The sequence below is a fragment of the Oncorhynchus masou genome, chromosome 33, assembly GCF_036934945.1.
Source record: "Oncorhynchus masou masou isolate Uvic2021 chromosome 33, UVic_Omas_1.1, whole genome shotgun sequence".
Classification (NCBI taxonomy): Eukaryota; Metazoa; Chordata; class Actinopteri; order Salmoniformes; family Salmonidae; genus Oncorhynchus; species Oncorhynchus masou.
Window position 1 is genome coordinate 17533498 of NC_088244.1, and position 14778 is coordinate 17548275.

At 41.4% G+C, this 14778-nt stretch overlaps 2 protein-coding genes and 1 pseudogene across 4 annotated transcripts; 2 read left to right on the forward strand and 1 right to left on the reverse strand.

The window, feature by feature from the left end:
- The first annotated feature begins 924 nt into the window (after nt 1–924).
- Nucleotides 925–5169, forward strand: LOC135527924 (14-3-3 protein beta/alpha-2). The gene is made up of 6 exons (XM_064956587.1): nt 925–1033; nt 2579–2880; nt 2976–3099; nt 3312–3475; nt 3805–3900; nt 4130–5169. Exons 2-6 carry the CDS (start codon nt 2587–2589, stop codon nt 4184–4186), a joined length of 735 nt encoding a protein of 244 aa, XP_064812659.1. The 5' UTR covers nt 925–1033; nt 2579–2586; the 3' UTR covers nt 4187–5169.
- Nucleotides 5170–5252: 83 nt separating this feature from the next.
- On the forward strand, nt 5253–12487 carry LOC135527923 (embryonic polyadenylate-binding protein-like). Of its 3 annotated transcripts, none has more exons than XM_064956584.1 (17): nt 5253–5580; nt 5731–5813; nt 8074–8267; nt 8558–8751; nt 8832–8947; nt 9643–9782; nt 9985–10079; nt 10228–10368; nt 10443–10538; nt 10684–10932; nt 11017–11104; nt 11237–11356; nt 11444–11583; nt 11720–11828; nt 11963–12093; nt 12254–12329; nt 12422–12487. In XM_064956584.1, the coding sequence occupies exons 3-16, from the start codon at nt 8075–8077 to the stop codon at nt 12314–12316; spliced, it is 1875 nt and encodes a 624-aa protein (XP_064812656.1). In that variant the 5' UTR covers nt 5253–5580; nt 5731–5813; nt 8074; the 3' UTR covers nt 12317–12329; nt 12422–12487. The 3 variants fall into 3 exon arrangements, with proteins under 3 accessions (XP_064812656.1, XP_064812658.1, XP_064812657.1); XM_064956586.1 differs by having other exon boundaries at nt 11444–11529; XM_064956585.1 differs by lacking the exons at nt 5253–5580; nt 5731–5813 and adding an exon at nt 6117–6968.
- Nucleotides 12488–13069: 582 nt separating this feature from the next.
- Nucleotides 13070–14683, reverse strand: LOC135527421 (odorant receptor 131-2-like; annotated as a pseudogene).
- Nucleotides 14684–14778: the final 95 nt, after the last annotated feature.

Consider the following 14778-nt stretch of genomic DNA (forward strand, 5'->3'; position numbering starts at 1 on the left):
AGTGTACCACCCTCTGTAGTTCCTTGTGGTCAGTGGTGGTGGAGTTGCCGTACCAGGCTGTGATGCAGCCCAACAGTATGCTCTCAATGGTTCTCCTGTATGACACTGTGAGGGCCCTTGGGGACAGGATGAATTTATTCAGGCTGTCATGCATTCTTCACCAAGTGCTAAACTGTTCTACATTGGACCCCTGACCATGCAATAACTTGGGGCATGCACAAAACCAAAGCAAGCAAAATGACTGTAGAACAGCACTGCACTTATGCAATGTACGTGTATGAGTCAACTTTATTATTTGAAATTAAGTCATTGTAAGATACTGAACACTGTTTACCACTTTGCTCATCCACATTCCAAAGCATGTCTATTTAGCTTTGAGTTATATTGACTCATACAGGCTCAACATGCTCCACTGTAAAATGCTCTGAATGTCAATTGCACAAACACTACAATGAGTAGAGTACAGTATGTAGGAGTGTGCAAGGCCATCTATAGTGCAAAAACACACCTGGCCGTGGTATATCTTAAAACACTGGCCAATTGCTAGTGCATTTATTTTTCTACAATTTTTCATATCTAATTTATTTTTCAACAATTTTTCAAAGCTGTGATGAGATTTGTCCTTCAACTATTAGTCATAGGGAAGTATAACTGCTTCCAATGTCCAGTGGCAAGTGCATCCATAGAATGGGTCCAACGTGCATTGAATTCAGTGCAACGTTGAAGAGATGTGTACAGCTGTTCCTCTTGCTACACATTGCACTATCCCGGTTTAAATAAGAGTTTGAGTCTTTCCCATTGAGTGATTTGATAATAAAACATAGTAGGTAGCTTTATAAACATGATTAAAACCAATAAATGTAATGTCTGTCAAAGGTTGAAGTCTCGGTTTGATATGTCGTGAGCTAGCTAGAGGAAACAGAAGCGTCAATATAGCGGAAGTGGTACTGCCCTGAACGATTCTAGGAGCGAGACGGAGGACGGAGGCTGCATCTCTCAGAGAAAAAAAACAGGAATTAGAGCCGTAAATATTGTGAGTTTGTATAAACGGGGACCCGATGAAAGTGCATTTATGTGTTAGGTCTTTATTTATTGTGTTCAATATTACACAGTATATTCGTTTCGGTGTAATTATATTCGTTAGCCATCATGCTAGCTCGCTAAATCAGACAGCGTTCGTCTGAAGTGGGCCGAACAAGGACTTGCTAACTGGCAATCATGACACTTTGTTCTTGCAAGCTTGCTGACCTAGGCCATGTACGCAACTGAAAATCGTTAGCTAACTGTAAGATACTCGTTAGAAGCTGGATAACGTTGCATCGTAGTACAAAATAACAATTGACTTGTCCTAATTTAAATGGTCATATGAGAAGTCGATAACCCTCAAACATCGTATTTTTCAGCTAGCGAAAGTTTGCTTGCTCCTTTCCCGCTAGCCATTATTTGACATATCCTCCACTCTTCTGACGTGCTTAGCTGCTACTAGCTGATCTCTCGGCTAACCGCTAGCAGGCTGAGCACAGGCCTTTGCGGCTAGGTAATAATGTCACAATCTGACCTGCAACGTTAGCGGGATAATTGTGTAGATTGTTGGCAACGCTACATCTATAAGAAAACAATTATTTGTTAGCCTGCTGCGTTTAAATAAAGGTTTTGTTTAACAATAATGGTAACCAAAGTTAGGCCGTTTGAAAAATGCCGTAGCGTTTGTTAGCCAGCTAGTTAGCTACATCAAGCGTTTTACCGCAACGTCGTTAGTTAGCTAAAGCTAGCTAGGCAAATCTCCGCCATCCAGATACCGTTTTATTTATGTAATAACTAAAACGTCAGATAGCAAACCAATATCTAACAATTGAGACAATCATATTTAGTGATTTGGAGCGGGTGAAGATATATCTTAGGGTCGATTGGTTGTTCTGTCAGAATTGGCTAGCTGGAGTAACTAGCTAGCTATCTAACTCGACGACATGTAACTAGGTAGCCCAACGGCCCCACGCATTGCTGCCACAGTACTAGACAAGTTACTTGCGAGACCATTTTCAGGAACACACCACCATGACGAAGTTGTATGGTATCCGGACTCGTACAACAGCGGCCATGCACCAGTAAAAAATGAAGGCCGAGTGTAAAATATATATTTATATATATATATTTAAAAAAAACACACCGGATAGGTGCAGTCATAGTAACCGAAAGGTCTACTGGCAAAACGCTTCTAACCGTTAGGCTAGCTTCCTGTTTTAGCTAGTAGGACGAGCTACATTCAATTGCATTCGTATTTCAATTCATAGTAAATTGCATAATCCTGGCCCACAACGTAGTATGAAAGTAGGCGATATAATTCTCCCCTAGCCATGAATTTACAAGACTTTCCGAAACTAACCAAGAAGGAACCTACTACCCCTCTTGCAGGTGTCTCCTCTCAGCAGTTTGAATAAATGCTGTAATTTACCAGTTATATGACGTAGGTATATTTAATGACATAGGTATATTTGATCTCAATAGTCCTTTCCCTCATCTGCACAGACATAAGACAAAAATAAAAAGTCCCACCTTACTATGTTTCTCTCTCACACAGACTGAAAAATGGACAAGAACGACCTAGTACAAAAGGCTAAGCTCGCTGAGCAGGCAGAGCGCTATGACGACATGGCCGGGGCCATGAAGTCTGTGACGGAGCAGGGCGGGGAACTCTCCAACGAGGAGCGCAACCTGCTGTCAGTGGCCTATAAGAACGTGGTGGGGGCACGCCGCTCATCCTGGCGCGTCATCTCCAGCATCGAGCAGAAGACAGAGGGCAACGAGAAGAAGCAGGCCATGGCCAAGGAGTACCGGGAGAAGATTGAGACCGAGCTGCAGGACATCTGCAATGACGTGCTGGTAAGAATAACTTGTGGTCTACCCTGTGAAAGGGGACTTTTTACATTTCTCACTAGGCAGATATGCTGAGTTCAACAACAACAAATTTCTTTCAGGGACTTCTTGATAAGTACCTAATTGCCAATGCGACTGCAGCTGAGAGCAAGGTTTTCTACCTGAAAATGAAAGGCGACTATTATAGATACCTGTCTGAGGTAGCAGCTGGAGACGCAAAGAAGAGTAAGTAAGCAAGAGTTCATATAGAGTTACTTAAAATGGGACAATGCACCAAATCACATCGTCATGACTCGTGAAACTCCTAATGGATCAGATGTGTGCATAGAGGAATATGTTAAAATACTCTATGTGATGAAATGCGCTGCCGCACAGTAAGTGCATGTTGGAATCATGGCATTGCTCAAACTCATCTTCTTCCTTGTTCCTTTTTAAAGCCACAGTGGATAACTCCCAGCAGGCATACCAGGATGCTTTCGACATAAGCAAGAAGGAGATGCAGCCCACACACCCCATCAGGCTCGGCCTGGCCCTCAACTTCTCTGTGTTCTTCTATGAAATCCTCAACAATCCAGAGAAGGCCTGCACCCTGGCCAAAACGGTGAGAGTGACTTCAAGTGCCAAGTTATGCAGCCTCATGTTTTACCCCCAAGACAATCAATAGCACAGAGCTTCACTCAAAGCATGCAGAGCCATTGTAGCATGTCTTGTCTTGACAGTTTCTGCATTTGTATGAAGGGACCGTGGCTCTATTTGCAAAAAAATAAATTGGATTTAAAATGGCACCTCTGCTACAGTTATTTCTGCATGCCACTATTTACCCACAATGATTAGTGGCAGTGTACATGTGTATAATTGAGGAATAGCTGTGTACTGGAATAGCTGGTGGCAGTTTTGCATTCTATTCTTAGTGTAATTTACTCTTTACAGGCATTTGATGAAGCCATCGCTGAACTTGACACCTTAAACGAGGATTCCTACAAAGACAGCACCTTGATCATGCAACTATTAAGGGACAACCTGACTGTAAGTTCTGTTTATGTAATCACATTTTTTTTGTATAAATAGTAAATGGTTTCATACATCTTCCTCTTGTGTTGTCATTTATTCTATAGTAATTTCATTGATGGTTCCAGTTGTATGCGTCTGTTTGTAAATTGCTATGGCAATGTGTTTTTTTCTCGTTAATTCTAACGTGGAAAGTTCCAAATGCAATTTGGGGAATATAATGTAACAAATCTTTAACTCTTTGCAGCTGTGGACATCGGAAAACCAGGGAGACGAGGGAGAGACCGGAGAAGGAGAAAACTAATGGAATTGCACTGTTAATCCACCTACACTCTTAAACACAAACAGCTTATAAACATCCCCCTCCACTCCATCAGCCCCTCCCCCTTCTGTATGACAAGCAGCCTGAATTGTTCCTGACCAACTAGTTTACCCCTCTCAGGTCACTGAGGCGACAGGGTAATGTTTAGTTGTTAGCAGGTTGTCATTTTGTTTGTGAAAATAATGTGGTTGTATTGAGTAGCGAGTCCATGTTTGTGTGCGCGCGTGCTAGATCATATGTCTGTGCGCCTGTGTGTATGACTGTTTGTATTGGGGGCCGGGGGGTTGTGAATTCTAATCATCCATTTCTTTGTCCTACCTAGCTGGTTAAACATTTTTCATTCTTTTTTTTATGGTCATTTTTTTTTAGTGTGATTCGTCATGGTATTTGAAGGTTTTATCTTATGGTTATTAAACTGGCAGTTAATTTTCACCTAACACTGTGATGCTAAGTGTTGCATTTTCTTCCCCACTCCACTATTGCTTGCTTTTGAAGTTCTGACACGCAGTACAATCCTGTATTTAACTAACAGTGCAATTCTGCTGTCTGCTCATACAGAAAGGAGGCAGGCTGTATTGTGACACTGGCATCTGGGTGTTTTGCTCTAATCATGATCACAATTTTAACGGTTTGATTAAGGGGCCCCTTTGTTCGCCATGTTAGATTTCCTCCATAAGACATTCCACCAGAATTATATTAGGCATTCTGAAAGGCAGAACTCTTTTTGAACAAATTGTGGATTATTGTCCTAGTGGTGTAACTCACAGTTCAAGATCAAGTGCTGCTTGAACTCGGTACAATTAAAATTTTATGTGCTTAAATGTACCTTGTATTTTGCAAGATTGACTATCATCTTTCTGTAAAACCTACAGTAACCTTTTTTTCAACGTTAATTGAAAATGTCTTACCACACTGTATCAACCCTGCTTGCAAAATATTCCTCTTAAAGCGGTTGTTTTCTCCAATGTTTCTGTGCCTGGGTTTCTCTCCTGTCTCTTATGGACACTTTGTTTCAGACTGCCAAAAGTTCAAATTTATCTTAGACCAATCAAGAGTCTTCATTCAATTCTCATGTTTTAGAATCTAAAACGTATGAATCAAGGTTTGTAAAGGTAACGAACGGTATGATGTCATACTTCTGCTTACTTGCCCCTGAACATTACTGCTTTGAAAATGACCCTCAGAAGGAATTGCTGTCCAATTTATCTGGCTTGTTTGACAGTGCAGGTGATTGCTGACAGACTGATCTATGAAGAAACTTGCATCATCAATAAGTTACTTACTATTTGTAGATCAGTTTATGCATTCATTATGGTTTTGATCCTCTTGAACACAGCCATTGTGAAGCAGCAGATTGGAGGCCCAACCCATACCAAGTAAGAAGCAGTGTCACAATACCATGCATCCCACATAGAGTAAGACACGACTACATATGTCAGTCTGTTTTCTTAAAGATGCACCACATACTGAGTATAACATTTAACTAGGCAAGTCAGTTAAGAACAAATTATTATTTTCAATGGCAGCCTACTCCATCCAAACCCGGCCGCCGCCGCCCTATGGGACTCCCAATCACAGCCAGATGTGATACAGCCTGGATTTGAACCAGGTAAGTGACGCCTCTTGCACTGAGATGCAGTGCCATAGACCACTCGGGAGTTAAAATCCTCTGAATATATAAAAAGGCAATTGGTGAATGTGGAACAACCTTTCTTGCTTTGTTTTTACTGACCAGTATTCTTCTAGATATGTGTATTTTAAAAACCATCCTAGTTTCACTTACTGTACATGTTTAGGAAACTGAAAAGTTGTTTAAGGTAAAGGTCATCTTTATTTTAACTTTACAAAGTACAATTCACAAATTATTGAATGTAGATGTAAATCAAAATGTGTGTAGTCAAGTCAGGGCAACCCCACACTCCAGCAAAGTGTGTTTTGCCAATGAAGTACAGGTAACTGCCAAAATAAAGGAAACACCAACATAGTATCTTAATAGGGCGTTGTGCCACCATGAGCCGCCAGAACTTCAATGCGCCTTGGAATACATTCATACACACCGATAGAATTAGTCGTTTAATCAAATCTCTATAGTGACACCATTCGGAATTCCATCATTTGGAGTATTGTTGATGGAAAATGCTGTTTCAGGAGCCGCTCCAGAATCTCCCTGCCCATCCTGAGACCCCTCCTTTCAGAGTCACTGAAATCTCTTCTATTCATATTTGCCAAAATAATGGGCCACTGGGCATGATGGGATGTTAAATTGCTTAATTAACTAAGGAACCACACCTGTGTGGAAGCGTCTGCTTCCTATCCCACATTTTTTTACGTGTTTTTTATTTTGGCATTTACCTGAATATAAACTGTTTACATCATTGGTTTTAGCTCTTCATTTAATTGTTGAAACAAATGTTTGGTCTTTGCAAAGTGCAAATTAACAGTGGTCAATTTCACACTTCGCTAGCCTAGACATATACTTCAAAAGTATGCAAAATTGAGTGGCGGGACGAGTTTTGTTGTTTTTTGAATCCCAGAATGTAGCTTTTCAATGTAGATGGACTACTTTTTCACGCGGAGGATTAGTCGGACCGTGTCATTATCAAAGTTTATAAATAGGTCATTGAAGAATATTCATGGTCGCGGAGTGAAAAGGCAGGTGTTTCACGGCAATTATCAAATTAAAACAAACATTTTACTAAGTTTTAGGCTAGAACTTTTTAAATTCAAGAATTTGAGCTGTTTCCACCTTGGCCAATTCAATAAGGTAAGAAATTCTACATTAATATATGTATAAATGTATTTTTACTGCAATTTATTTCGATTTCCATTAACGTTAGTGATGCTGGGTTTGATTGGCAATTACTAACTTATTGGCTAGTAGCTAAAGTAGCTGGCATTGTATGTTAGCAAACACATTGGGTTTCAAACAAATGCTGAACTCTTTGATGGTTTACACTAACGTTAACTTTACTGCCTTCTACAACTCAGCAGTCTGTTTCAACTACTAACCGGCTAAAATAGCTGGCTACCATTTTAATGTTAGTTAGCAAGCTTGTGATGTTTTAAGGATAGACAGTACACATGATGTAATGATCCAATCTTTTAGGTTTACTTGTTTTAAGACGAATACAAATTTACTGGCATCTAACTAACTAGCGAAGTTAATAGGTCGCTACTTTAGGTAACTGGATAATCCATGTCAAATCTTTACACTCCCAGTGGTGGCCATGTGAGAGCAGAAATACTCATACTATCATGTTAAATAGCTAAAGTAAACTTTGGTGGTCGTCATTGTTGTATAACAATAGTGAAGGTTTTATGGAAGGTCAGGTGTTAGTATAGACCCCACAACCAGTTCAGACACAACTGAGTTGCCCTAAAAACGCCTTGATTGGCCATTCTGATCCTCAACTGGTGAACTCCATTGTGACCCCTCCCCTCACAAACCACCCCAAGTTTGTTTTATTTATTTGCACCAAAGAAAACAAGTGATAGACAACAATACAGATACTAAATAAATAATGGGTGTAGTTGGAAACCCAAATGCTTATATGAAAACCACACTACAAACAGACCGTGTGTCTCAAGTGCCAAAGGTCAGATAACCTAACTAGCCTACATTTGTAGGCAACTTCATATAATACAGAAGTCAATGAAAACCAGGTGCTTTAATAGGCATATGCTTACTTTGATTTTTACCTTACGCTGATTAAGATGAGATGTTTACATGACTATTTCATAATCTGCCTACTGCCGTAACCAGTTTAATATCGAATTATCACTGCACATGTAAACGTACTGGCTGTTAGATTTTGTTGTCTGCCAGTTTCACCCACTCCCTCTATGATCTTCACTATCTCTGTCTGCAGGATGAACAGCAGTGGTCAGTCATACCCATTGGCCTCCCTCTACGTAGGGGACCTGCATCCTGACGTCACAGAGGCCATGCTCTACCAGAAGTTCTCTCCTGCTGGGCCCATCACATCCATCCGTGTCTGCCGTGATGTCATCACTCGCAGGTCCCTAGGATACGCATACATCAACTTCCAGCAACCCGCTGATGGTAATATTATTTTTGTGATCAGATTTGTACTCTCTATCAATCATGGACAAATTGATAAGCTGATGGCAACTCGCACCATATGAGAGTTCTCTTAATTTCAGCCACTCCAAAGGTCAACTACATTAAAGTAGCTATTTGCTTTGACCAAGGGGATTTCAATAATAATCCTGCTAATGGATTAATATTCCAATGAATACACAACTTAAATCCTATATTAGGTTATTCATGGACATGTGATTAGCAGATGTCTGATGCTGTATTTCTCTTTATACGTGTCATTTTTTCCCCAGCGGAATGTGCTCTGGATACAATGAACTATGAGGTCCTCAAGGGTAGGCCTATCAGAATAATGTGGTCTCAGCGCGACCCAGGGCTACGGAAGTCAGGAGTTGGAAACATTTTTATCAAGAACATGGACGAGTCTATTGACAACAAGGCCCTGTATGACACATTCTCAGCCTTTGGGAATATTCTGTCTTGCAAGGTAGACATTGCATTCTTGTCTTTGCGTGTCAGGGCATAATTTATCTGTACATCATTTCGAACATGCACTTTTCATTTCAGGTAGTGTGTGATGAGAATGGCTCCAAAGGCTACGGCTTTGTTCACTTTGAAACCCAAGAGGCAGCCAATCGTGCCATTGATACCATGAATGGAATGCTATTGAATGACCGTAAAGTGTGAGTGAACAAATTCCTACCAAGAGCTGTTTATTCTATCTGTAAGGTACCTTTTTTTTACCCTATTTTATCTACATTTCTTTCAAACAATATATAAACCACCTTGAATTTAGTGAGATGTAAGTAGGGGAAGTGCAAAGGAAATCTGTAATGGTTAGGGAGGAGGGACTATTGATTTGGTCAACGTTGTATCATTCTCAGACAGTGATGCACGTTTTTGCAGATAACATTTTCATGTTCTTTGCTCAGGCTAGAGACAGGTAGTGACTCTGGCATTGCAGACCCAAAGGCCCATTTCCTGGGGGGGAAATGTCAGTTGTCCACGATTAGGTGAGGGAAATGGTAGACATTTGTTCCTGTCCTTTTTTTTCCTTCTTTTTTTAATAATGTTTTTGTCTGTTGACCACAAAGTTGAGACTTGCAAGACTTTCTAAATTAAGCTATGAAAAAGCTTAGGCAGCAGATTATCATTCAGCATTTCAATAATTACAAGTAGTGCTTAATGTAAAATTAAAGGTATATATCAACCACTTGTCTCATATGTTGCAATGTGTTTATCAAGGTGAGAAAATCATTAAGTCTCCACACTGATATTCTGGGATGTGGAGCAGTTTGTTTGATATTTTGTAACAAGACTGATTGTAGTTTTATATTTTTTTCTCTCAACTGTCCCTGGTGATGGGTGTGGTGTTCAGTTTTGTTGGCCATTTTAAGTCCCATAAGGAGCGACAGGCTGAGTTTGGGGCCAAAGCCATGAAGTTCACCAATGTGTACATCAAGAACTTTGGCGACGACTATAGTGATGAGAAACTCCAGGAGGTCTTCTCTGCATTTGGTAAGAACATCCTGAAAGTAGGACATATGACAAGCTTTGACATTCTATTCCTTTCTTTGGGCACTAGTATAAGGTGGTGGTTGATGTTATAGCTATTTGATTTAAATGAACATTTTGGAACATCCATGCAATCAGATGTTTTGGGTGGATTGGCATGAAAGCTTATGAAATCTGGGCTCCTTCTCTGTTCTTGGACTCCTAGGCAGGACCCTCAGTGTGCGGGTGATGATGGACGAAAGGGGCCGGTCTCGTGGATTTGGCTTTGTAAACTATGAAAACCATGAGGATGCACAAAGGGTCTGTATTTGGGGTTTTATGGTAATACTCTAAAGTTGCTCCCATATGTGCCATCTCCTTGTCAACCAGCAGGCTGTCATAGTGTGAAATGGGGAACATGACATCTAAAATGTGGCATTTTGAGTTGACTTTGATGGACTGCTTTTAGGCAGTTGAGGAGATGAATGGGAAAGAACTCGTTCCTGGCCGAGTTCTGTATGTGGGCCGTGCTCAGAAGAGGATGGAGCGACAGGGGGAGCTGAAACGCAAGTTTGAGCTGATCAAACAGGAACGTATCCACCGCTATCAGGTACTGTGAGGAAGTGAACACCTGTGGTCTTAAGAAAAATATCTTTAATATAATTTATTTTCTTGTTGATTCAGGGGGTCAATTTGTACGTTAAGAACTTGGATGATGGGTTGGATGACGAGAAACTCAGGAAGGAGTTTGCCCCTTATGGCACCATCACCAGTGCCAAGGTAGAAATACCCATACTTTTTCATGAGTAGTCATTTCTGCTATCCAATGATGTATCACAAAGGCTGAAAGAATCATGTCTGGATCCATGTAATATCTCTGCACCTCTTAACGTCATGGTTTTCTCTAACCCTTTCCTCCACTCAGGTGATGACGGACGGGGGCCACAGCAAGGGCTTTGGCTTCGTCTGTTTCTCGTCTCCCGAGGAGGCCACCAAAGCGGTAACTGAGATGAACGGCCGCATTGTGGCCACAAAGCCGCTGTACGTGGCTCTGGCCCAGCGCAAGGAGGAGCGGAAGGCCATCCTCACCAACAAATACATGCAGAGGACCATGCCCGGCCCAGTCATCGACTCCTACCAGCAGGCAGGCTACTACATGTCTGCTGTGCCTCAGGTCTGTAGTACGGTTGAAGGGAGTGAGCTGGCCCTGGAAGGGGATGTTTTTATCTGTAAGATATTGTTGTTGTTTTTTTTGTAGCCCCCAAGTCGCACCTTCTACAACCCCAACCCTGCGAGCACCATGAGGACATCTCCTCGCTGGGCTGCACAGCCACCCAGACCACAGGGTGAGTCGGAGGCAGATGTTTTTGAGATATTGGAGCTAAAATAAGTAGCATTACTGCTACTCTAAAATGTCTATTTGTTACACAAATTTGTTTGATGCCCTATTAACATGGCATGTGTTGTGTTGCTGTCAGCACCCTACTCGGGCCAGTTTGTCAGGTCTGCTGTTCCCCGACGCGCCTCCACCCCCATCAGCACCGTCAGACAGGCCTCCACCCAGGCTCCACGCATCATCAACTACACACAGAGGATGGGTAAGGGATACACACTAGCTTACTCAAAACATATACTTGCTGTGATGCAAAAACCGAACAGTAACTAACAGACACCCCCATCTCCAGCTAACATTGGCACACAGACAGCAGGAGGTCGGGCAGGCATATCTGGTGGTATGGTCCGAGGCACCCAGTATAAATACTCATCAGGGGTGAGGAACTTACAGCAGGTCATCACTATGCCTGCACCAATGGCAGTGCAGCAGGTAATATCGTAAATTGCATCCTTTCCATGCAATATAGCTGTGTAAAAAAATTTTTTTACTCAACTGTTCTTTTAGAGGTCCATCCCAGTGGTAATGTGTATTGCATTGTGTTTAATCTTTCCTGCTGTGTGGTAAGGTTGTTACCCAGCAGATTATGGAGCCAGCGGTGCATGTCAGAGGCCAGGAACCCCTCACTGCCTCCATGCTGGCTGCAGCCCCTCTCATGGAGCAGAAACAGCTGCTTGGTATGTAACTGGAATGTTATTGGGGAGTGTTCATGATCTGTGATGTTCTGCAGTCAATCCTATATTGGAGGGTGTTGAGATGCCTCACTGGCACTCTCCTCAATCTAATTCGTTCTCTTTCCCTTGGTTTGCAGGTGAGCGATTGTACCCTCTGATCCATGGCTTTCACTCCAACCTGGCTGGTAAAATCACTGGGATGCTGCTGGAGATTGACAACTCTGAGCTGCTGCACATGCTGGAGTCACCCGAGTCCCTGCATTCTAAGGTACGACAAGCTTCCATTCCCTCTGTCCTTTCAGATCAACTTTTACATGCAAAAAGGAAGCCACTTATGATTGTTTGGAGTTTCTTGGTGGTGTGTTATCATGGTCATAGTAGTTGTTATGCTAATCCCATGCGTTCTCTCTCTTCACTGTTCTCTCCAGGTGGATGAGGCTGTAGCTGTGCTGCAAGCCCACCAGGCCAAGGAAAACTCTCCTAAGAAGTAGAGAACCCTTTCAGGTTAGGTTATGAGTTAACAGTAGTTACTATGCCAAAATTGACTTTTGTGACTGTAAAGCAGTTACTGAATTTGGATTTTACATGTATTCCAGGACTCTGCGAAGAAATCGCTGAAGGAGGAAAAAGTTAAAACGAACAAAAAAATAGTAAAATTTTGTAAGGGGGGGGGAGAGAAGTTTTGTAAATGGCACTTTTGATTCAAATCTGAGAATTTAATTAATGTATATCTATGGGGAAGAAAAGCTGTTTGCAATGGGTTATGTTTATTCTACTTTTTGTTTAAAAAAAGAAATGTAAAATAAGAAAATAAAGTCTTGGTGTTTTGTGCATTGAACCTGTATATCACTTCTCATTTGTTGTGCTTCATGGATCTGTGGACTGAAATCTCCTTAAATGTTACAGATTAGTAATCAGTTCCAATCCATAGACTATAGTGGAAAGGATTGTGATGTACTGTAATTCTGTGGCGAAGTGGGATAATGGCCTAATACACCAAGGGGATCTGAGGTGAAAACAAGCTTGAGGCAAGAGGGGATCATATTTAGAAAGGGATTAGTGTCTGGATGTCCCAAAAACCACATGCTATTAGTGATGGACACAATCAAAATAATCTTGAGCGGAATTCAAAAGTAATTCAGTACATTACTGGCCAGTCACCATTTTAACAAGTGTTTTCATAAAGGTCAATACAACATTGCAGAGCAGATTGTTTTAGGTGTGCAGTATAGCAACAATTGGTGTTATGGTAAATTTTTTAATCTCTGACTTCTACTCAAAGTTTTGACCACTGGATCTGTTTTTCTATAAAGGGACTCCTTAATGAGCTTCTTAAACTTTTGATCTCTGACCATGGATGAGAGGGCTGGGCAAGTGGGGTAACATGTCAGTTGTGATGTAATTGTAGAACAGTATGACAAAATGGAACTTGGAAGAGGCTAATGAAGGCATTGTCCATGACCGGAGTGATTTATGACAGCATACAGATTAGCAGCTGCACCCCATGCAGTAGTATAGTCATCTGGGCCTTTTTGGCTGAAACGGGATCTGAGATTGCAGCTTTGGCTGAAAACATTACTCTGACGTAGGTGTAGATCTTTGTGATCCACACAAAGCACAGGTAAAGGATATTGGTGGCATATTTGGTGTTCTAGTTGTGAACCGAGTCAGACATTCCTATGATAGCACATCCTACCGGTAGAGAAAAATGACAGGCTTGAGGATGAAGGCAATAATGACATGAACACCGGGATGGCCCCTACAACTCAAATACATGTGATAAGCACATAGGTCATGTTCACTGTGCAGATCAGAGGATGCTGTAAAGGTTGACAGATGGCTACAAAGCATTCAATAGACATGGCTGTCAAGTTCAGAGGTGTGTTTTTGGCTATCATGACAAATATATACACAGACAAATTTAGGAAAGGGCATACACAGGTCAAGACAATCAAGAGCACAGTCAAAGACATGATGCTATCATTGATTAGCTCCATGTACAGGATGTTCCTGGAGTTGCTGTGGAAGGTCACATTGGTGAAGGTGTACAACAGGGTGCCATTGATGAGGGCCAACAGAACCACTGTTAGGTTCTTGAATAAAGCCTCAAGTCATTGCTGTCATCACTGCTACTCATCTCTCAGGCACAATAGTACTTGTTTCCAAAACACAAAGGACAATGTATCAAATACTCCGATTTGAAATTAATCAAGAAAAACAAAAAGAACCCATGCCTACTGTTAACCATTCCTATTCCCTGAAAGTGGATACATAGAGCACTGAACATGTGTCCTATTGAATGAATGTTTGTCTTACCCCTCTGAAGGGGGCTAAAAGGCTTTCTTATAAATCAATGGCGTGGAAAACAGCAATAGCACATAGGACAAATGCATAAGACAATGTACTCACAAGGGTCCCAGCCTAATGTCAAGACCCAAAGTACAGTAAGGGGACCAAAGTTTGGGTGTGAGGTTATGGGTTCATGTTTATTGAAGTCTGAAGTTTCAACAAATCACTGCTGACCTGGGGAGTTCTACACAAACATCTTATCATGGGTTTAGGGGACTCTGACCATTTCACATTCTTAGAAGTCTTTTGGGCCTGACTCTAACAGGTTATTACCAGAATGCATCACTGTCATAAGAAATTCTCTTTAGAGCCTGCTGACAAAGGTCAGGCATTATTTGATGCGAGTTTCATAATTGGCATTAATGGGAGTTAGTGCAGTCTAAAGGGAATGAATAGTGAGTTGGCAAAAAGTGGTCAAGATTATCTGAAGTTCCAAGCAGAAAACTTCTCAAACTCTGCCAGTACTCTACTGCTAAATGTATTGAGTTCTCTGTCAGTACCATATCCATGGTGTAACTGTGGGTAGGAATATAATGTCCACTTGTGAATTGAAGCTTTACTGTATATTAAAACTAGAGGTCAACCGATTAATCTGAATGGCCAA